The 23820-nt window shown below is 39.4% G+C and overlaps 1 protein-coding gene and 1 long non-coding RNA gene across 11 annotated transcripts in view; one reads left to right on the forward strand and one right to left on the reverse strand.

The window, feature by feature from the left end:
• Positions 1–219: 219 nt before the first annotated feature.
• The window catches only part of Zbtb37 (zinc finger and BTB domain containing 37), a 31573-nt gene continuing 7972 nt past the window's right edge, over positions 220–23820 (reverse strand). For both annotated transcript variants that reach the window (XM_034513016.2, XM_034513017.2), the window contains exon 4: positions 220–17476. In XM_034513016.2, coding sequence (XP_034368907.1) covers positions 16991–17476 — 486 coding nt within the window. In that variant the 3' untranslated portion in view covers positions 220–16990. The remainder of the gene's footprint in view (positions 17477–23820) is intronic.
• The window catches only part of LOC117716118 (uncharacterized), a 34147-nt gene continuing 12076 nt past the window's right edge, over positions 1750–23820 (forward strand). For 3 of the 9 annotated variants that reach the window (XR_013112899.1, XR_013112903.1, XR_013112896.1), the window contains exons 1-4: positions 1750–1885; positions 6735–6895; positions 16150–16330; positions 17321–17494. This is a non-coding gene — a long non-coding RNA (uncharacterized LOC117716118). Of the gene's footprint in view, positions 1886–3908; positions 4001–6734; positions 6896–16149; positions 16331–17294; positions 17495–23820 lie in introns of all 9 variants that reach the window. The other 6 variants (XR_013112901.1, XR_013112897.1, XR_013112902.1 and 3 more) reach the window with 6 other exon arrangements.

Genomic DNA, 23820 nt, shown 5'->3' on the forward strand with positions numbered 1-23820 from the left:
AAGCCGGACAGTGGTGGCGCACACCTTTAATCCCAGCACTTGGGAGGCAGAGGCAGGCGGATTTCTAAGTTCGAAGCCAGCCTGGTCTACAAAGTGAGTTCCAGGACAGCCAGAGATAGACAGAGAAACCCTGTCTCAAAAAACCAAAAAAAAAACCAAACCAAACCAAACCAAACACCAAATCAATTAATCTCTAAATAGAAAAGACAGAAATTCAAATAAGAGTATTAAATGTTTTATTTCTCAAACCACTCACATGCATAATGTTTTTATACAGTGTCAAAATAAAGAGAAATGCATTTTTATACAAACAATTTCAAGTATACATTAATAGACTTCTCAGATTACTAGCCAAGTTGCTAAGATTTCATTCACATTGTTCTTAAAGCTGTTCAACGAGAAAGCTTTTGCTAACTGCTTTAAATATGTTTATATAAACCCACATCTTAACTCATCTTTGAATCTCCCCCTCCCTTGACCCTCGTGCCCTCCCCCCTCCCCGACACAATAGGGCTCCAGGGGCTCTAGGAGACATGCCACCCCTCCAAGAACTATTTATTGGCTTGTCCAGGGAAAGACAGAATCTACAGGAGGAGAGTTGGGGTCCCCTATCACACAAGGGAACCAAGCCCGGTACTTAGATGTGACACAATTCTAGAAATTTTAATGCCATTGTTTTTGCTTGATTTTAAATAAAAGAAAGAACTTACCACAAAACACTATTTTTTAAGATATAATTTGGTAGCTAAAAATTAGTTCAATGAAAATAAAGTTTCCCCCAGGAAAAAATTCCACAATCGGGGTAGGTATGTTGAACTCTTATTTAGTGGTTCTTTTGCCCTTTGGCAGGGAGTACTTGGGGGCAGCTTAAAAAACGTGGTATTTTGTGTTCACATTAAGATATTTGTTACTGGGGCAGCAGTTGCCTAGCATATGTAAAGCCCTGGGCTCAACCCCCAGCACTATGGGGTAAGGGACAAAGAAATATGGTTAAACCTTACAGGATCTGGCAAGAGTTTTCCCTCAACTCTCCTCCTGAGTGATCTGGCTGCAGGGCCAGGAACAGCCACACTCCTTAGGAATTAAAGTGCATACTTCTTGTTTCTGTTTTTTTTGTTTTTGTTTTTTCAGTAAAGGGAAGGGAGAGTTTACACTTATGTGATGATGAAAGGAGGCTGGGCAGAGAAAATCCTACTCCTATATATATAGGTATTTATAGTTAAGGTCACAACAAAAAAACAAAAGGCTTAAAAGATGCACACAACCAGCCCTGTGTGAGAAGCCAGCCCTTCTCAGAGGTATGGGAGCGCTACCCTGCTGTACTTTCTGAGGCATCTTTACTATTAACGGCATAACTGCTGCAGATGAAAGACATAAATCTAAGTGTTAGACTCTTTTCATCGGGAGAAAACAGACTGGAAGTTAAAAATAATCTATCCCATTCCCATTCAGGACCAGTAGAAAGTGATTGTCTGTTTCAATGTGAACTCTCCTTGATGAACTAGCGGAAACTAGTCAGATACCTGCTGCTTACAGACACTATGTCAGGGTCCAAACCAGGAGGAGGCTGCAGTTTGATTCCTGCTGTCACTCAGTAGCAGCTGAAGTGAAATCTGTGATTTCATAATGTGACAACTATAACCCAAATCTAATTTTGTTTCCTTGTGTTTTATGGCGGTTTCTTGGGATGAAAAACCCCGACGTTCTCAAAGAGAAGTTACTGCTACATTATAAGCTGTGTGAAGAAGCAATGGGCTCAAGATAAGAAGAGGGATCTTGTCCTGGATTCTGGCCTCTGAGTCCAGTGTGATCTATTTTTCACAGTGACCAGTGGGAAGGCACAGTGCCAGGGGCAGGTAGCCGGGAGACAACTGTCACCCATTAAGTAAGCACCATAGAGAAGAGTTGGATATAGTTCCTTCAGAATAGGTCCTCCACCCGAAGGAAATCAAATGTCTGCTGCATTGCTATTCCTCTTTTGCCCTAGCCTTCTCTGCCTTTCACGGGCACTGCCTGGGTAACCCAAGCTAAATGACAGGCACCAGGAAATCTAAGCGCTCTGCCAATGCACTTCCCCTCACTTAGGCAGACCGAGAGTCCTTGGTCCAGAGTGCTGTTCCTAAGATGTCTTAAAGGAAAAGGAGGCCACTGGGTCCTGAGTAATAGATCCATTAGAACACAAAACAGTGACTAGGCCAAAGCTATGAACAGACCACAGCAGGTGAACAGCTAACGGTCTCTGAGAGCACACTTCCTTGGCCTATACTTCTGCTTAGCTGTTCAGCAAGATTTGGATCTGGAATGATAGTTCAGTGGCAGAGTGCTTGCCCTGCACGCTCCAGATTCTTGGGCTCAACACCCAGTACTAAAAGGACAAAGGGATATGGGGCAAAGGAGGGGGAATGAATGAGTGAATGAATGAATGAGAAAGATGACACATTAGGGCAGAAGATGATCTGACTTTACATTTGTAGTAGAAATTTTTTACTCTTGCTTAACATATCAAATGCTGGCACTCACCTTTCCTGCCACTTCCCCACCTTCCTCTTTTGTCCCTTCATAAAGCTTAAAGTCCAGTGTGGTCTAATTTGCATAACCTTCATCAAGTTTCACAGTACTCCGCCATGTTTTCTAGCATGAACACCACTTATAGAAACTGCCTTCCTATCCTACATGACCAGCAAGTCATCCTAAGGAGGGAGGCCTTTCTCTCAATCCTGCAAGCCAAGGCCTTAAATGCTACTTAGAATTAAGTATTCACGTTTTGTTCTAATAAACCTTTTCCTATACTTACCTTTTCTTCCCGTCCACCTATTTTTGAAGTGCAAATGATCAACTGCTTAAAGGCAAGGAAGGCACACTTCTTTTAGCAGCTAGAAGCTGTCAGGCAGTTAATTTCAAAGGTGGTTTTCATTTTTATGTGGATAGAACAACTTCCCTCCCCATTGCCACAGCAGGCAGTAAACTACTCAGGGTGAGAATGGAAGCTGTGGGATTTCCTCTGGGAATGACTGGGTCGGGGTCAACATCCTAGAACAAAAGATGTTAAGGTGACTCATTTCACACACTAGTCAGAAATATTTCATTCAGAAAAACAGCTAAGTCAAGAGTCACTTAACAAATCCTACCAGGCTGAGAGATAAATAATCAGAAGTGTCCTGATCATCCAAGGCAGGGTTATTTTTTTCTCCATAAGTAACAACACTACTTGTTTGTTTCACAAAGAATAGTAGCCCAAAGTCAGCTTGAGTGTGGCTTTGCAGATCATTTTTTTGTTGTTGTTGTTTTTTGTTTTTTAAAACAGGACACTGAAGTGCTGCTCTATTTTAGTTATCAGAACTGAGCAGTCATCACTCAAATCTCATATACAGGGGAGAAGGACTTTAGGGAACAGGCTTGGAAACTGCTTTTGTGTATGTATGCACACTTTGTGCTTAGCACAGAGGCTACTGGATGGATTACGTTTTTCTCCAGACCTACTCTGAGAAGAAGTAGATGCACCTGTGCTCTGGCCCACTATCAACTTTATGCCAAGAGCCCTACCTGGGATAGCAGTAAAGGTACCAGTGTCGAGAAAACTAGCTTCCAGCATTTCTCTCCCAGAGTCCCTTAGACTCCAAGGAGTTCTTTCTCTTTTCAACCAAACCAAACCCCAACCCTGCCCTCTAAAACAAGACCCAAACATCTTCATTTCACTTGGGGAGTGGGAAAGAGAGAATGAGACAGTGCTGAGTTTGAGGTTATCTTGTCTAAGACCACAAGTGAGCAGTCACTAGTGAGCTTCAGCCCTGGCTGAATCTCAGAATCCTCAGGCAGGGTTCCGGCTCAGCGGGCTGCACAAAGGTCTTTTACATGCTACACAGGAGCACTATACCAAAGCAGCCACTGCACTCCCACTCTATCCCTAGGGATCTTTCTGAAGCCCAGGTTGCACAACAGATGAGGGAATGTCTGGAAGGGGCATCGCAAAGGCCCTGCTCATCCAAGTTGAAGGAAGAGGGTAAGAACTGGTTTCCTTCTACATTCATGAATTTAATGAAACTCAAGAAAATTACCTGGGAGGCTGGGCAGTGGTGGCGCATGACTTTAATTCCAGCACTTGGGAGGCAGAGGCAGGCGGATTTCTGAGTTCCAGGACAGCCAGGGCTATACAGAGAAACCCTGTCTCAAAAAGCAAAAAGGAAAAAAAAATTGCCTGGGCACTTCTTACTCTTTTTTTCTCCAAGTATTAGTTTAACCAAATAAGCAACCACACAGACAATAAAGTATTATTAAGTAAGACCTAATTAAATATGTGTTTTAAAGAATAATTTATAGCAAGAACATCAGGGGTAGGCCTAGAACAAAACTGCATACAAACCGTAAGCCAAAGGGAGAGCTTTCCTAAGCACAACTTCTTGATTCCTGAGCCCGACATGCTAGCATGGCCTGCAGACTGAGAACGACTCTACGGTTTAGCAATAAGCAGTTGTGGTGAACAGACGCACATGTTTTACTCATCTTTCTCCCTGGAGTACTCAATACTGAATTTATTCATAAAACTGCCCACAGTCACTTATGTGGAGTGCTTTTCTCCCTAGTGGGAATTGCATTGTCTATATTCCCTACCTGCTCTACCTAGCGTAAAGGAAAGAAAACTTTACCCAGAAAACAACGGAAACACCTAAAGATCTGAAAATGGATAATTCTCTAATTTTCATTTCTAATCAGAGAATTGCTGTTTTTAGACACTGTTGCCCACACAGAACAGTTGAATGCAAAGGTGAAAACATTCCAGGATGTCTGTTAGAGCCAATAGTTGTTCCTCAGCTGTTACAAATGTTCCAAAAGTAGGTAAGCTGACTTTGCTGTGGGAACTAGCACTTCAAGTAGAAAACAGTTGGGACTAGGTGGCATTTTACTATTGAAATGAACTTTTCTGCCATGTACAAAATTCAATTCTTGACTATTATGACAGTAATTGGCATTTTAAAAAGCACATCTCTTTTTGGAGTGATTAAAAGCAAACAGATCATCCAAGAATCCTTGTCATGTATATCCATGTAAGATAGTGATAGCAGGCTCATTCTCAGGAACATGTGGCTAATGCTCCAGTCCCTACAAATAAACTGTAAACGCCAGGCAATGAAAGAACAGCACATGTCATTAAACATAGTTGGGCATCTGTAAGAATAAACACAAGAAGAGGATGCGGTGGCACATGCTGGTAGTGTCAACACTCAAGGGGCCAAGGCAGGAACAGTGAGAGTTGAAGGCCAGCCTGAGCTACAAAGCAAGGCAAGGCCTGAGATTCTGCCTTGGGAACATCACAAAGAGACAGCAAAAAATGGAGGGTGAGTCAGAAGGATGGAGAGTTTGAGGCCAGCTTGGGCAACAGAATAAAGCACAGCACATGTGCAAGGGAACGCACACACAGAACAAAGCCTCCATCTCTACTAGATACTCCTACCAGACAAGTGCAAGACTTGGGCAACAAGAATCAAACATTACCATCTGCAAGGACAGCCTCTGTATTTTGAGTCTAGCTTTTTTCTGCATGCTATAGAAAGCTACACCCTATTTCTTCAGCAAAATGCTCAGAGGTAGAGGAGCTGAAATGTATACAGAAAAGAATGGGGTAGACTGGCTGAGGACTCCAGCTCCAGTGCCAGGGCTACAAGGTAATCTTGAATGTGCTCAGTATTTAGTGGGAGGTAGGATATTCTACACTGACTTATCTGCCTTCATTAAATGCCTTTTCCTTATACGCACACTAACACGACACCTCACAGCCACCTCACAGCCACAGGGTGTTTATCCCAAGAGCCACTTTCAGGCTACCTGCTGTGTACTGACCCCCTAGTTTTGCTCAGGTAGCTATAAGCAGATTTTCTTTTTCTTTTGCCAGGGCTTTAGGCATATATTTCACTTTAATATCTACATCTGCTGCTCTTAAAAAAAAATAACAGATGCACTAACTGTTAGATGTGTTATGACATCTTTATAAATAGAAAGTGCAAGAAATAATTTTTTTTCAGTCCAAATACAAAGTTAACAAAAGCTCTCATAGCCTACTATGCTAAAAATTTAATTTTCAGTACAACACATCTAACAAAATGCTTCTATGCTACCAAGATCATGGTGGGTGAGTAAATATATTTATAAACATACATTATGAAAAAGACATTAAGAAAATAGCTAAACTTCCCATAAAATTATTTGCATGAACTATCTTCAGTATACCATTCTGTGTTTAATGCACATGCATATACAATTGAATTCTTTAGTGACATTTTTATTGAGCCATTTTTCCAAAAAGAAAACAGGCTCATTAAAGAACAACAACAAAACTCATTACCAGATTTAAAGTCATTTTTGTAAAAATACTAAAAATTCCATATAAATTCTAAATATGTCTGCCACCTGATAGCATGTCAGAGGTGGACTTCTGGTACACTTTAGTGACCTCTTTAGTAATTTGGCTTCCAGAGGAAACACATCTAAGCTTTGTTCCCTGCATAGCATCTCTGTTTTGAGTGGTTCTTAACCACTGCAGTTGGGTTTCTATGACTTATAGGAAACACCATTCTCAAATGTCATCAGCATCTGCTTCAAGATGAGGCTACAGGCAGAACTCTAACCCTCAGGTAGTAGCTACTCACTCAGGCTGGTGTGACTGCTGCTGAAAGGAAAGGAAAGCTTGTCGCTCTGTAGAACCCCCCTTTGCTCACCTTGCTCTCTTTCTATGTATATAGCATTGGATGGGATCAAGCATCCAATGACCACAAACTTGAGACCACAGAGATTCCAGAGAAGTTCTCAATGAATATAACACGCCTGCTATGACACAGATCACAGAGAAACTGCCATTTCCTGGGACTGTGATTTCCAAGTTATTCTGTCAAGAAAGACAGAGGTAAGTGGATTATATCAGGGTAGAAATGAATATTAAAAGTTTTAGCTGGGCAGTGGTGGCGCATGCCTTTAATCCCAGCACTTCGGAGGCAGAGGCAGGCAGATTTCTGAGTTCGAGGCCAGCCTGGTCTACAGAGTGAGTTCCAGGACAGCCAGAGATACACAGAGAAACCCTGTCTCAGGAAAAAAACAAAAACAAAAACAAACCTTTTAAATTAAGTTCTATTCTTTTTATTCATTAAAAACATTGCCTCTTTTTTACATGATAAAACCTAATCGACCTTCACTCTATCCTTGGAGAGCTAACCGCACTATGGAGTTTTCTAGTTTTTCCTCTTTTCCCCCAGTTCCTAGCATTTTACACAGTCCTGAATTATGCCTTTGGTTTCTAGTATCCCTCTAGTTCCTTAGGCCTCACTTAGCAATGGAGATCACCAGACTAATAAGAACCAGAAATGGTGGGCAAAAAGCCCACTTCTCTGGGAAGCTAGTCACTCGATATCTCAAACCTTTCTTCTCTTAGATGTGTATTGATTTGGAGATACTTAATAGAGTACAATTTATTCTCTACCATCTTCTCAATGAAAGACTAGTTTAAGTTTTCCAGTCTAATTATCTTAAATCAGCAGAGGTTTAAGTAAATAAAGCATTATAAACCTGATAACCCCAGCCTTAAAAAAACACCAATGATCTGTGACTCTGAATGAGAAAAGCTAATACACACAATCAGGCAACTGATTTTGCTGTAAGAAAAACAGTAAAAATGGGATCAGCCAATTAATTCATCTTTAAACATAAAACTACATGAGAGGAAAAGTGGTAGAGATAGAGATGGAATAAGACAAGCAGGCAAAACTGACTGTGGAGAGCTGGAGATGTGGCTCAGTGGTTAGAGAATTTGGTTGGCATAAGTAAGAGAGCAATACAAGAATCTCAACAACAGGAGAGCAGGCTACACGATGGAAATTCCTGAAATGGCTTAGTAGCCATATATTTTCATATCACAGGAATTTCCCATCTATTTATAAACTTAAATACAGCTGTCTCCAATAAATCAAAATCTCAAACAGTGTAAGTCTTTTACTTCCTAGGGAGTATTTTTCAGCATGCATAGCTACTTTGGCTTCATAGCAACCACAGCAAAATCCCATAACCAAGTATAGAGTGAAAGGAACAAGTGCTTTGTTGTTATGGATATTTTTTGCTGGAATGGATATATTTGCTTGAATGTATCTCTATACCTGATGCCCAAGAAACCAGAGAGGGTAAGCTCTCCCGAGACTGGAGGGACAACCTGTTGTGAGCCACCATGTGGGTGCTGGGTATTGAACCCTGGCCCTCTGGTCCTCCAGAACAGCAGTCGGTGCTCTTAACCACTGAGTCATCTCTCCAACTGGAACAAGTGCTCTAAAGTGTGTTGAACTTGAAAGAAGGCTGTCACTAATAAAGTGAGCCTCAAGATTGTCTCAGTCTCTTCTATGTCTTTTACTGTCATATAGCAGATGGAATAAACGGCTCCAATGGTATAAATAACTGACTGTAAAGGTTTAAAACAAAAGAAAAGCCTAATGTTACCTGTAAACAACTTAACATGGTCTCAAATCTCTGCATGTCTTTCATAAAGTTTAGCGTATTTCCTCTCTCCTAAGATCTAGGCTCACCACTTACTAAAGTATGGCAGTGACTCCATGATGACTATAGGCCTGGCCTTTAAGAAGACTGACATCTTTTGCCCAGCATGAGCTGCCATGTTAAAAGTCCAACCATCTGCTGGATGGTAGTGGCCCACACCTTTAATCCTAGAATCTGGGAGGCAGAGTGGGAGGCCAGCCTAGTCTACAGATTGAGTTCTGGGATAGCCAGGGCTACATAGAGAAACCCTTTCTCAAAAAACAAACACAAAACACAAACAAACAAACAAAAAACCAAAAAGAAGTCCAACTACCACGGAGAATCCTTGAAACTCAATGAAAAAGCTAGGCCTAGCTTTTCAGGTCCCTGTATACCAGGCACCCATGACATAATCTTGAACCTTTCAGACCAGTTCAACTGCCTCCTCCTTCTTTAACTTCTAACTTTTTACAAAGTCAAGATTTTGTAAGCCCCTTTAAACTTTAGAGTAGTTTGTTACACAGAAATAAGTAACCAGAAAATAGTTTCATTTTAAAATAGTAACTCACTCAGCTAACTCACAATTAGATCTACCAAATTGGGCAATTCTGAATAAGTGGGCAATATTCCTATTCAAATCTGCAGAGACCAATTGAGCAATCTCTCTAGCTCTTACATTTGGTTACAAGTTTACTAAAAGTAGGAACATTATTAGTAGGAACTGTACAGGAAGTATACGCTACAGCAGAGGTAGTCTGGACTTTGGAATTGGATTAGTAAATATCAGATCCTCAACTTACGGACCCTTAGGCGCATCAGTTTTTCACCTATAAAATGTGCCATAATTATACTCACTAAAGGCACTAGAGGCTGTTCTGAGCATCAGGTGTTAGACTGCCTGTGTAAAGACAAAGTCTGTCATTCTAAGATGAAGATAACAATAATCATAACAGACTGACATGAGGATCAGATAAATTAATAGAATTGTGTCTTGTAATTACTATTATTATTTTAGGAATATCTTGACATAGCTGCAGTTATGCTAGTAGAGCACACAGTACAGTTAAGGACTTTTTTTTTTTTTTTTTTTTTAGAACTTCTCTATAGTAAAAAGTGTAAGCCTTCTAAAACTTCATGTATCAGACTCCCATCAAGTAAAACCTACTTGACTCTTAAGAATGGGAAGCTCTGTTGGGCATGGTAGAGCTTGCTTTTAATCCCAACACTCAGGAGGCAAAGGCAGGCAGAAGTCTGTGATTTCCATCTTGGTTTATGTAGTGAGTTCTAGGACAGCCAGAGCTACCTAGAGAGAAAAACAAAACAAGACAAAACAAAAGAATGGGTGAGTCACAACTAATTAAAGCTCGTTTTGTCTCAAAAATTTTAAGCATATTGTCTGGTATCAAAAAATACTTAACATTTCTTTCTTTCTTTCTTTTTTTTTTTTTTTTTTTTTTTTCCGTTTTTTTTTTTTTTTTCGAGAAAGAGTTTCTCAGTATAGCCCTGGCTGTCCTGGAACTCACTCTGTAGACCAGGCTGGCCTCGAACTCAGAAATTCACCTGCCTCTGCCTCCCAAGTGCTGGGATTAAAGGCGTGCGCCACCACTGCATGGCTTAACATTTCTTTAATGGAACATAGTCTCCTACATACCAGTGAAGACAAGTAATTGCATATGTTTCCATGGCATTAAGAAATAATTCACATCCTAAGAGTCAGGGCATTGAATTATAGTACTGGTCACATGGGATGCTCAATGTAAGACTACCTTAACTGGATGGGACACTGGAGACCTACTGAGTAGACACAATCAACCATTAGAAGAGCCCCCTCCCTCCCTGCACTCTGCCCTTGTAAGTTAGCTCTGCTGTTTAAAGCTTCCACTAGTTGAGCTACTGCCATTCTTTTAACTGTGTTAAAAAGTTAAATATTTTTGATATACAAGGGAAGGATGTGAATTAGAAATTATTTATAAAGTTATTTTTGTACCCTCTGTAAAGATAATGTGGATTTTAGATAATATTTGTCTTTCCAGCATTGTTGTACATGTATCATTTAAGAAAAACAAGGTTTTCCAACACAACAAAAGTGGATGATTTGCACAGACGTCTCTTAAGGGTTTGAGGTCACTGCCCCTAGCAATAATTACGTTCTTTGTAATGTAACAAGCTCAGGTGTTCCAACATACTGATACTACTCAACTTTGGCCTGTCCAGAGGAAGAAAGCCTACTTAGTGTCTAAGTAAAAATACCAGCCTGGGGAAAAGCACCATTTAAAAATCCTGATCTAAACACCAGGAAAATACTGGAAAGCAAAGAAGCAAAAATACTGAGGATTAGTCGTAATGCTTGGCAAATGTCAATGCTTTCAACTGATTCCTATTTAAATGACATCTATTAACAGGACCTCAAACAGAGTATAGCTGGATGTTCAGTTATCCAGCAGTCTCTTCCAAGTTACATGGCTCAGATCAATTAGAAAACCCATTATTACTAAGTGTAGTGTGCTCTGAAATAAGGAACATTTAACTTAGATGAAGAGCCTGAAACTTTGCAATGAGGATTATTTATTCTTCATAGTAATATCTTATTAGAAGGCAACTTTAAGAACAAAGAGGTGCAACACTTGGGAGGTAGAGGCAGGTGGATTTCTGAGTTTGAGGCCAGCCTGGTCTACAGAGTGAGTTCCAGGACAGCCAGGGCTACACAGAGAAACCCTGTCTCCCCAAAACAAACAAACAAACAAAGAAACAAACAAACAAAGAGGTGGCCAACCATGGAGACACATGCCTTTAGTCCCAGCACTTGGAAGGCAGAAAGATCTCTGTAAGTTCCAGGCCAGTCAGAGATATACATAGTGAGACCCTGTCACAAAATGAAACCAAGCCAAACCAAACAAACCAAAGACATGTTGTGCTTGGAGACTAATGACTCTTCCCACTTTTATCTAGAAGGATAGGATTTATAACAAATCAAACTCACCATACTGAATTATCACAGCCTAGAAAACTTTGCCCAAATAAAACTCTGAAGTCCTTGTCTTATTTCCAAATGGGGAGAAGTCATATTCTCCTTTCACAAGCATTTCTATGACCACAACTAAAATTTTACATTTCTCTGCACCTTATATAACACTAAGGATGAATGTTCATAAAGCAAATATGTAATGGTCCAATATGTATTTTAACAAGTGAGATAATAGGAGATATGCAAGAATGGACCTAAGAAAAATCTGAAATCTTGATGTTTTACTATGTTTCAAAACATCCAGAAGAAAAACAAAGAAAGATTTTGGACTTTTTATTAGTCTACATGAAGACAGAGTGAATTTGCTAGAGAAAATTAAAATGAAGAAAAAGTATGGGAATCTAATCTAGAAAAACAGTACATCTGATAAGCAAAATACCCTTTGTTTTGCTTTCTAGAGACAGTATCACATAGCCCTGGCTATCCTCAAACTCTATGTAGCCAGGGATAACTCTCAACTCCTGGTCCTCACCTTCACCTTCCCTCCCAAGTGCTGGGATTACAGCCAAGAGTTACTACAACCAGTAAAATCTATCTGTAACAGAAATTGTCCTTTAATTATAGGGAGGTTAAATTATTATGCAAATCAGTTAAAACAAGATTAAAAAAAATGGTAAAACTCACTTACAAGAACATAAAAGCTTGCCAGGCGGTGGTGGCATACACCTTTAATCCCAGCACTTGGGAGGCAGAGGCAGGCGGATTTCTGAGTTCAAGGCCAGCCTGGTCTACAGAGTGAGTTCCAGGACAGCCAAGGCTACACAGAGAAACCCTGTCTCGAAAAACCAAAAGAACATAAAGCTTTGAACAGGGTAGTCATTTAGCCCCACACTGTTATAAGTAGAGTTTTTTAAAATAAGAAAAATCCTGTTACAAATAACTATTCTAAATTTAATCTACTTAAACCTTTTAGACAAGAACAAATCATAACCCTGTTTCCTTTTGGCTTATAATTCATTCTACATACCCTTTGGAATGGCAGTCAAGCACAAGAAACACCAAAATGGCTTATGGGGATCTAAAAACAATGACACATTCTTAAGTACCAGATGCAGATAAGACTGAAATTAAAGCCTCTACCAAACTACGCTAAAGGCGAAATATCAGGAAAAATAATTTGTAGTTAATCTTTAAAAGGAAGCCAGACGATGGCAAGCCTTCTCTGACACCTTCTAGACATGGAGTACTTTCAGGTTTTGTTGGCCATGGACTCACCTTTATCATTATAGTATAATGTTTATACAATACCTAAGTCCATAGGTGTTCGGATACATTCTGTTCACATAAGAAGGTGTCTTTGTATTTCATTTAAAGGTCATGGTTTGCTGAAACCTGCTCTAACTCAAGCCCTAGGAGTCTGATTTGCTGAAAGCTACACTTAAACTCAAGTGATTTACCTAGCAACCGCTTGCTGTTCCTTTCCTAACTCTCAGATATGAAAATATTTTAGTATCTTAAATTCTTTTCCATTGTGGCCTATGTAAAAAGCTCCACTTCCAAAGACTGCTCAATAATTATTCAGTCAATATTCCTTGAATAAATAAGTATACAAATAAAAAAAAAAAGAGCATATTCGGAAGAGAAAAAAATAAATTCACCTGTTTACATGTCTTCCAGGATTTCAAATCTTTCTGATTAAGTGCTTTTCTACTACAATTAAGTCTTTCCATTTTCCATTGCTTCTATTTCTTTAAATTTGACCTTCTTGTTAAACAAAAAGTAATTTATACAGGTTAAGAAAAAAGAAACTAGTGTGAGTTAGTAGTGAGACTATGTAAAAGCTATTTCTTGGACAAAGGACTACTCGACTATTAAAAGTGAGGTTACAAGCATTGCTCTTCCACCAGACCAATCCAGTGGAAGCTGGATTTCCACTATGAAGATGGACAGTCTACCTTTACTTCAACCATCTTTGGAAAACTGTTTCACTGATGGGAAGGGAACTGGAAACAAACAAAAAATGCAAAAATATAAGAAAACTTTTCTTAACTTCTTTCTTTCTTCTTTGAACGTTACAGCCTAATTTAGTTTTATGTAGTCAAGATTAGTTCTTTAGTACAGTAAAATGGAATGGGGGCCAAGTGTGGTGGTATATTCCTGTAATCTCAGTACTTATCAGGTCACAGCCCTACTGGACTATATAGTGAGGACCAGGACGGCAAGGGGCTTGCGAGATATATATATATCAAGACCTTGTCTCAAATATCCAAAAACAAAACAAAAAACCCCAAACTATGGAGTCGCTTGGAATTTATATAAAATAAAATTCAACTCAGTTTAGAGGTAATTATGGTTCTGAGTAAAAGAGAAGAATTCATTAGGAAGAGCCTTTCTGCATAATACAGTGATACTGCCATGCGAATGCCATAGTTTATGCCAGTATCAGAATTCAGAGAGAATAAAAAGTCTATTTAGAATGAAAACAGATACACACGTGGCCAACTCTCTGCTTTTGCTCAAAATACTGGATAGCCCCTCTGCTGCTAAGTGCCACTGAATGATCATAGTCCTAATACTGCAATTTCATGGCATTAAGTTACCTACTGATGATTTAGCTCTCACTGCTAATGTAGTTCCCCTCACAAGGTGACGTGTGCAAGTCAAAATTTGGTAGTAAGTTTCAGCATCAGCTAAAGTCCATTTAGTACACCCTTAATGAGCATACTCCTTGTACACACCAATATTCATTAATATACATAGTATTCTACTAACCCTTATGACCCTACAGTGATGTTACAAAGAAGTAGGACAATGTCACAGTGAATCTGGATAGGAATCCTGGATACTTAGAATGGTATCACTTAAAACTAAAACACAAGATTAATTTTGCAAACTTAATTTGTTTCAAAGGTAGCCCGGCTACAAGTCTCATGAATTTCATGGCTCTGGCTAGGCCAATTAGAGGAGAGAACCAGCAAAGAAGATTGTGCTGATGTGGTCCTAGGACCGGAAGCACTCTGTTCACAGTATCAGTATAATAAAACCCTATTAGAAATGAGTGAAAATGGAAGGGAACCCACCAAGCATGCCTAACATTTCCACATGAATTTGACAGTCTCTACCCCATTCAAGCTGCTTATGCCTGACCTTGGATGGAGTGTTGATAAGTGCTCCAAGTTTCTTTTTACAGAAATTACTGTACTTTACCATTATAATTTGGTAATAGTTAAAAGCTCAATGTTTTCACATATCACCTAAAAAGCTATTAATGCAAAAAAACAACTTTTCAGCATATAACTTAACTTTTCAAAAGTAGGGCAGACTTATATTTTTGGTTGGCTTAAAAAAAAATCCATCTGAAGCAGCATCTTCTGTACTTCCCAGCTACTGCCTGATCAGTAATGATAAGATCCGTCCACTGAAGACCTTGAGTACAAGCTAAGTTTCCCTACAACTTCAGCTCTATGCGTTTATGCCCCAGAGCACAGTAATCCCTAAGGTGGCTCTAGGAGACAGTTTCACTTTATCATGCTGTTGTCCAGCTAAGTAGCAAGAAGCCTGCCTGTGATTATCAGAGATGAGACACTACTCTCAAGTGCTGCTTGTAAGGGCAGGCTCTTCAAGTGGAGTACCAAATACTCCTTTAAAAAATGAATGTCTATACTTCTTTAGAAGAGAAAATCTTTAGTGATACAGTATATCTGATTCTCAGATTGCTCAACGCCACCCACTGCATTCCAGTTTCTTATTAAAAAAATGGTTTCCCCTCACCTTTTCACATACCACAGAGTGCTCACAAGGAAGGAGCACACAAGCTTCACATTCTCATAAATGGCTCACTAGTGCAGGTAGGACCAGCCCATCTCCCAAATCTCTTAGAATCATCCATATCCCTGTACCAAAACAATTACACATTTAAATATTCTCTTAAAATCACTCAAGCTAGAGACCTCTATTTGCATGGTAGAGTGCAGGCATCCATTTGCCTGTATCATTTAACATTCCTCCTCTCGCTCTGCATGCAAGATGGGCATATGAAGCTCTGTGTGTTTGGTAAATTGTTTCAGAGCTGGATTAAGAATCTAAGAAAAACTCAAGATCACTAAAAAAGCCCCTTGAAGTTTTAAAAATCTTAGGAATGATAGTGTAACCACACCTGATAAGAAATGATCCCTTGATCACTGATTGCAGAATGAGTGTGCAGGATACTGTCTTATAAGTGAAGTGCCCCGTAGTGTATTATTTAAAACAAAAACAAACAAACAAAAAAAAAACGAAGCTTTTGGAGTAACCAGCAATTTGCTAATTGGTTTATGAATTATATATAGATTTGCAGACCCAAGACACAGACTTAAGTGAGGTTCTTCATTGGAGTGAAAATATGGAGTATAAAAAATGTTGAAGGAAATGAAACTGTGGTTGCATTAAGAACAATAGTGTTGAATCTCTCTTCAACTGTAACACTGCAGAAAAAAGCTGATTAAAAACCTCATAGAAAAGTTATCAAATGTGGAGACCTGTGGACTTAAAAATACAATCCAGGCTCATTTCACTGGAAAGTGACATTTTGATGTATAATATTGCTGTCATATGAAACTAGGAGCTCAAGAGGGTGATCTTTTGGTAGTCAGCCTAACAAGTTAAGTCACATAACTAGAAATATTTTTGTAACACCCAAGGATGTATGCAAGTGCTATGGATTACAAACACCAAACAGGAAGCTGAAGTTCAGCGCTGTGCTGTGCAGTATCTACAAAGCATAGAAGTACTTCCTCCCTGCTCCTCTCCCAAGCTCTTCATGAGTGCCCACTGAAAACACTCAGGGGCTCATTTGACTTCTCTAAGCCCCAAGTGCTTCAGGTGAGTCTGCCTGTTGGAATACTGCCCCAAGGTAACTAGATACCTGGAGCTACCTTGAACTGATCGCATGAAACAACAAGGCAAAGTATTAGATGCCTCACCAGGGTAAAATCAATCTAACCTTTAGACTATTAAGAACCACCAGTATTCATTTTTTCCCCTTAAACATAGAAATGCATGCTCTGGCAGGGAAGAGGGAAGAAAGATTCCCCTTTCTCACCGTTGTGACTACCTTCCCCTCTTCTGATAGGCTGTTTCAGTTGGCCAAAGCTCCTGCTGCTCTTTTTTAGATCTGGGACGTCACCCATCAAGATGATATGGACCTAAGTATGGTGTTCAATCATGATCGGTAGATAATGACCATTCATTGATCAGTTTGTTTAAAAACATTTTTTTTTCTTATAAAGTTAACAAACCAAGGCAGTTGATCCCTGAATTAGAAGCTGATTTGCTTGATTATTTTCCAAAGTGTGAGGTGGGAATGAGGAGAAGAGCCTCTAGTGCTTTCCGCATGTTGGTCTTCTAATTTGGCAAAACCATGGGAATATCTTCTAGTTGAGTAATGTGGCATTTTGTGAATCTAAGTACCAACCCATGGTCCTGACAGGGGCTGGTTACGGCCCAAAGGGGAAGAGGGTTTGCCCCCTCTCCCTCACTGTTTCAATCTGGCCCAGTAGTAGAAACTGAGCCCTGGGCAGATTCTCCAGGAGCAACTGTTTCTTCATGTGAAGGTGACCCTTCTTCAGCTTGCCGAGATGTGACAGTAGTCTCAGGAGAAATGCTATGAGGCCCTTCCAGGGGTATACAACCAGGGTGGTTTTTTCGAAAGTGCTGATTCAAGATGGCCTGGAAGGGGAAACTTTTTCCACAAACATGACAGTGAAAGGGCTTGTTGCCTGTGTGCTTGCGGATGTGATATTCTAGCTGATCTTTCCGGGTATACTTTTTTCCACACATGCGGCAGACAAATGGTGTGATTCCCATATGCAGGCGCATGTGGCGGTCCAGACTTCCCTTTTGGTTGAAAGATTTGGCACAGTAGATGCAGGTGAGACGGGGATTATATCGGAACCATCGTTCGGATACTTCTTGTTCTCGGAGATACTCCACGTAGGCGCTTACTCCCATCATTGTGGACTCTTCTACCTGAGTCAGAGGAAGAAAGTAAGTGAATACTACATAACGTTACGCACAGATGTGAAAGGCATCCAACGTCCTTGTGCCTATTACTACGAAGTGTATGTTTCTGTGTCTGCATGATGTAAGCAGTGGAACGCTGACACAGGGCCTTGTGCCAGCTAGGCAAATGCTCTGAGCTTAGTCATACTCCTAGCCCATACTTGTTTACGTGTAATGGGGAGCCAAGAGGGAAGTTAATACTACCAAAAAGGAAAGCTATTAACATAATGATATAAAAAGAATTCTGAGAGTACTAGTTCACTGCTATTAAAAAGTGCAATGCAAAGTCTGGCTGGATGCTTATTAAGCCTCTGCTATACTTGGGGAAGTGGAAACATCAGGATTAGGAGTTTAAGATTACCTTGAGCTCCAAACCTCTGCTTTAGTACTATTTTACAGCACCAGGAGAACACAAGGCCACAATACTACTCCTTGATTTTATCCTCACAACTATAGTCTAGACAACTTACTACAGAGTATACAGAACTTCCTGTGATGAAATTGTTCTATAATTTGAACTATTTAATGTAGTAATCACATGGTTAGCATTTGTCATATACCTACTGCAACTGAGGAAAAATTTTAATTTCAATTGTTTTTAACTATTTAAAACAAAAATTCAAATGTGGCTTATGTGTACTACATATGAAAGTATGGAATATATACAGGCAAATATAATAAAATTTCATTTATGACACTATTATTACCATGTTAACCAGCAGTAGTAAGTTTTATAAGTATCTATATAACTCATAAGCAATAATTAGCACATCATTATCATTCTAAAAACTTTAAAAAAAATTTTTTTTTTTGTTTTGTTTTTCGAGACAAGGTTTCTCTGTGTAGCCCTGGCTGTCCTGGAACTCACTCTGTAGACCAGGCTGGCCTGGAACTCAGAAACCCACCTGCCTCTGCCTCCCAAGTGCTGGGATTAAAGGCGTGCGCCACCACTGCCCGGCCTAAAAAAAATTCTTTAAATTTTTATTATTTTATGATATGGGTGTCTATGCATCATGTGTGTGTGCCTAGTACTCCTGGAGACCAGAAGTGGGTGCAAGGTACCCTAGAACTCAAGTTACAAACAGTTGTGAGCCCCACGTGGATGCTAGAAATTGAACCTGGGTCCTCTGGAAGAGCAGCCAGCGCTCTTAACCACTGGGCTACTTCTCCACTCCCTAAACACTAAAAAACTTTAAGTAACTTCAGAGTAAATTGGCTGAAGACATGGAGTTTTTCCATCTGATAAATGGAAGGATACATTCCTTTAAACAACTAACAGTTTGGCTTGGGTTCTGGAAAATGGCTCAGTCATTTAAGCGTGTGCACAGCTCCTGCAGATGGCCAGAGTTTAGTTCCTAGCACTTATGTCTAGTTGCTCACAACTGCCTGCAGCTCCAGTTTGATGCCTTTGGCTTCTACAGGCATCTGCATATATGTGCACATACTTCCCCACCAGAAACACAAGAAGAATTTGAAAGATAATAAAGCTGTGCATATTGGTGCATGTCTTTAATCCCGAAACTTGAGAGGCAGAGGCAGGCGGAGCTCTGGAGTTCCAGGCCAGCTTGGGTCTACACAGTGAGTAAAAGACTACCAGGATTACTTAGTCAAATTTCTTTAAAATAATAATAATATTAGTAATAATAAAGTAAAATGAAACAATAAAAACTTTTTAAAAATGTTTTGAAGTAATTAACACTTTTAGCTCAAAATTCTATGTTAAATTCAGAAACTACTAATTTTCTTTTCTTTATTTTTGGCCTGTTGACTACTAAAGTCATTGAGATCAATTTTTTAAACAAAATCATGTAGGAAAATAATTACAATTTTTAGCAGAAGCAAAGATATTAATGCAAAAAATATAAACTACTGGAGATTCATCTAGTTAACATTCTATATGTTTTAGTTTCTAAAGCAGTCTTTTGTCTGTTTCTTATGTGCCAGTCTGACAGTGCTTTTCAGCATTTCCAAATGAGGCAGTTCCATCAGCACACCTAGAAACCAGTTTATGAAATCAAAGGTTGAGCTGTACACTGAGGCTTATGGTTTTTTTTAGACAGAGTCTCATCATGTAGCTCAGATTGGCCTCAAACTCTTGGCAATCCTCCTGTCTCAACTTCCTGAGTGAGGAGTACCCACAGCATCTAGCTTTTGATTTGTTTCCTATAGAATTTTTATTCGATTCCCTAGGTCATCAAAACAGAACTCACAGAAAGAATAAGGCAGTCCCTTACTAAGAAAGACTAAGTGACCAACAACAAAACACAGAGAAATTTCTCTAAGGCTTCTAACAAGGTCATCACACGTTGTTCCAGCTTTGTGGGATTCTCTTGAGGTTAGAAATTGCTAATAACACCCTGAGGTATATTTTTAAGAATCTGAACTGGACATGATGGCTCACACTTGTAGTCTGTAATTCCAGCACTGAGGAAGATGGAAGAGGAGCACCAAAAGGTCCAAGTTAGCTATGCATACAAGTGAGACCTTGTCTCAAAAAACCAAAATCTTTAACAACAGACTCTCACTAGCTAGCTTCAAACATCCCTAGTTCAAGATATCCTCCTGCCTAGTCTCCTACACTACAGCCATATATCATCAAACTCAGGCATTTTGGAAAAAATTTGAATGCATGGTATCATGTAATAAATAAGAGTACCCTGGGTTCAAATTTGAGTTCCACTTATTATCTATCCTTAGTTTTCAAGATCATTTCCTTCAGAGGCTGTGTTGAACATTGAATGAACTGATACAGTTGAGCACTTTAGTTCAGTAACAGCTTCATGATAATTAAACATTATAAATTCATGTATTTGTGTGTATAGTTAAGTATTATAAACTCAGATGTATATACATGTACATATATTTTGCATCCAGTTTCTTTCCTGCTCTCAGGTGCCAAGTCAACTTTAGTTTTATTTATAATCTTGAGGATACAATTTTCTAAAAAAAATACTTCGAAACTTTGAGGAAAGTCACGCCACACTAGGTCTGTGTACACACAGAAAATGATGCATTTTAATAACCACTGAACTATGATTATAAAAACCAAGCACTGTGATTAATCTCATTTAAACCAACTGTGGCAAAGCTGCAACTGAAGAGGAAACAAAGGAAGCACTGTAACGTTTGTAGTTTTTTGTTTTGAACTTTGAAAACAAGAGGGCTGGTGTGGTAGCTCAATTCATAAAAACACTTGAAAAGTCAACTATGGTCTTTAAATCCTAGCACTCGGGGATTCTAGGACAGTCAGGGCTACATAGAGAGACCCTGTTCTCAAAACAACGGCACCACCACATACTGCTGTCCCCCAAAAGGTAAAGTCTGACAACTTGAGTTCAATCCCTGAGACAAGTTGTCTTTTGACCTCCATACACACTATGGCTATGCTACACATATAGACACATGTGAGTGATACACAAACATAAACACACACATGCACATACACAAATGTAACTTTTTAAAATATTATTTTAAAAAAATAAATGAAAGGCGGCCATAAAATGGGTGCTTCTGGGTTTTCCCTATTGCAGTTGGCAATTTCCTATAATATATACATACAAGGACATTCTGCATTGCCAAATAGCTATCAACTCAATCAGTACTTGCTTCAAAAAACATTTTAAGAATTAATTATTTCACCAGCACTTGCGAGGCAGAGGCAGGCAGATTTCTGAGTTCAAGGCCAGTCTGGTCTATAGAGAGAATTCCAGGACAGCCAAGGCTGCCTCAAAAGATGATCAAAACCAAAAGCAAAGCAAAAACCACCAAAATGATTTCTACTACTTTTTATTTGTCAGTTTGATATATGATAGCCTAGGCTTAGAACTTGTTTATAGCTCAGGCTGGCTTCAAATTTGAAGTGATCCTTCTATCCTAGTTTTTCAAGTGCTGGGATTACAGGGGTAAGCTACCACACCTAAACATTTCTACGCTTTCTAAAACAAGTACCCCATGTACTTCATATAGACTTCGAGGTTCCCTGTCACTTCAATCTTAAATTGCTACCAAAGAACTGAAAAGAAATAAAAAAAAAAAAAATCACTAATGTTACTTAAAGATCTTCAAAGCTGAGAATTTTAGCTTTCCCCTTAAACTGAGATTTCAAGAGCTACTAAATAATCTCCCATTTAGTAGATATAACTTTTATAGTTTGTGATATTTGCAATGGCAAAATCAACCATTACTATTCTTAGAAGTTAAACTGATAAGACAATGTCATTTATATCTGTGTGTACACACGGGTGCGCGCGCGCACACACACACACACACACACACACACACACACACACACACACACACACGGTTAAAAACAGTCACTTCTCAAAGAGACTTCAATTTAGTAAGAACCACAAAAATCAAACCGACAGGAAAGTAATAATTTATATGAATTGGTAGAAATCAGGAAGGTTAAGGTGTGGGATTTCTCCAGTGCACACACAGTGCTTGCCTTCCATCTCCAGTGCACACACAGTGCTTGCCTTCCATCTCCAGTGCACACACAGTGCTTGCCTTCCATCTCCCCTCCCGCAAAAGAGGAAAACTAATGCACAGTGTGTAAAATGCTATAATAGTGGTTTAAGAACACTGGACAAATTAGGGTAGAGAAAACTTGGGATTGGGGCTTCAAGTGGACTCAGAAGGATGAGGAATCTCAGACTCAAAACAGAAAGAATCTGATGGAGTTATAGCATGCACTGAGAAGTCTACAAGTGAAAACAGACACTGGATGCTCATGAGTAGTGGGAAAACTGAATTGGAAAGACTGTAACTTACTTGGAAAATTAGGCCAAGTATTTTTAACTTTCTAGTGGTAGGAAAAAAAATGATTTAAGAAGTAACTTTGGGGGCTGGAGAGATAGCTCAGCGGTTAAGAGCATTGATTGCTCTTCCAGAGGTCCTGAGTTCAATTCCCAGCAACCACATGGTGAATCACAACCATCTGTAATAGAATCTGATGCCCTCTTCTGGTGTGTCTGAAGACAGTGTACTTCTATACATAAAATAAACAAATCTTAAAAAAAAAAAAAAAAAAAAAAAGAAGTAACTTTGGGCCGGGCGGTGGTGGCACATGCCTTTAATCCCAGCACTTGGGAGGCAGAGGCAGGCGGATTTCTGAGTTTGAGGCCAGCCTGGTCTACAGAGTGAGTTCCAGGACAGCCAGGACTACACAGAGAAACCCTGTCTTGAACCCCACCCCCACCCCCCCGAGGAAAAAAAAAAAAGAAGTAACTTTGGCAGTCTGTTCCAGATTCACAGTTAGAAAGTCAATTTTTTTAAAGGCCTGTAGATCAAGTCCAGGGCCTTATACATTCTTTTTTGAAGGCATTGAGCCTAGGTTTCGTGTCTTCAAGACAGGTTGCTCTACCACTGAGCTACAGCTTCAGTATTTTCAGTCCATCAGACTTCTTTCTCTCCTGTTTTTTGGCTCATACTAATGTAAGTTAGTCACTGAGGTATTCCTGCAAGTAGAGATCCTGCCTCCAAGCTTGACAACCTAAGCTGATTCCTAGTGACCCACAAGATGGATGAGAAGCAACTCCTCCAAGTTGTCCTCTGATAGCCACTTGCATTGTGGTGTGCACGTGCACACATGCACATACATGCACAAAAGCAAATGACTGCAGTAAAATATATAAAATTTTGCCTTGCTTTAGTTTTTTGTTGCACAGGAAAATAACTGGTAAATGAACTTACCATAATAAAATTTCTCAAACATTAAAATATGTAGACATACTTAGTCCTTCTTATCCTTTCTAGACGGAATTTTTAAAGGTTTCTGTTTATTTATTAGGTGCTTTTTTTTTTTTTTTTTTTAAAGTATTACATTTCTTAGAGCTAGAGAGACAGCTCAGTGGTTAACAGCATTTGCTGTTCTTCCATGGGATCTGAGTGCAGTTCTAAACACCTACATTCGGCAGACTTCTTGGGTGTGAGTGCACGCACATATATAAAAATGAGAGAATAGAGAAAGAGAATGTGTGTGGTGTGTATGGAAATCAGAGGACAACTTATAGAAACCAGTTTTGTCCTCTAGACATGTGGTCCTAGGTTGTCAGGCTTAGCAGTAGCTGCCTTTACCCGATGACCCACCTTACCATCCTTAGACAGTATTACTTATATTCTATTTCTTTATAGACTTTATCTTTTGTTTTAGCGAGGTAAATATAATTTGCAATACAATCTCTATTCTAATTACAACTAAAAACTACATTTAAGCCAGGCATGCATGATGTTATATTCTTGTAATTCCAGCATAAAAGATTTAAATCCTGGCAGAGTGGTACAAAACAGAAGTCCCTGTTACTTGGGAG

Source organism: Arvicanthis niloticus, chromosome 10 (genome assembly GCF_011762505.2).
Source record: "Arvicanthis niloticus isolate mArvNil1 chromosome 10, mArvNil1.pat.X, whole genome shotgun sequence".
Classification (NCBI taxonomy): domain Eukaryota; kingdom Metazoa; phylum Chordata; class Mammalia; order Rodentia; family Muridae; genus Arvicanthis; species Arvicanthis niloticus.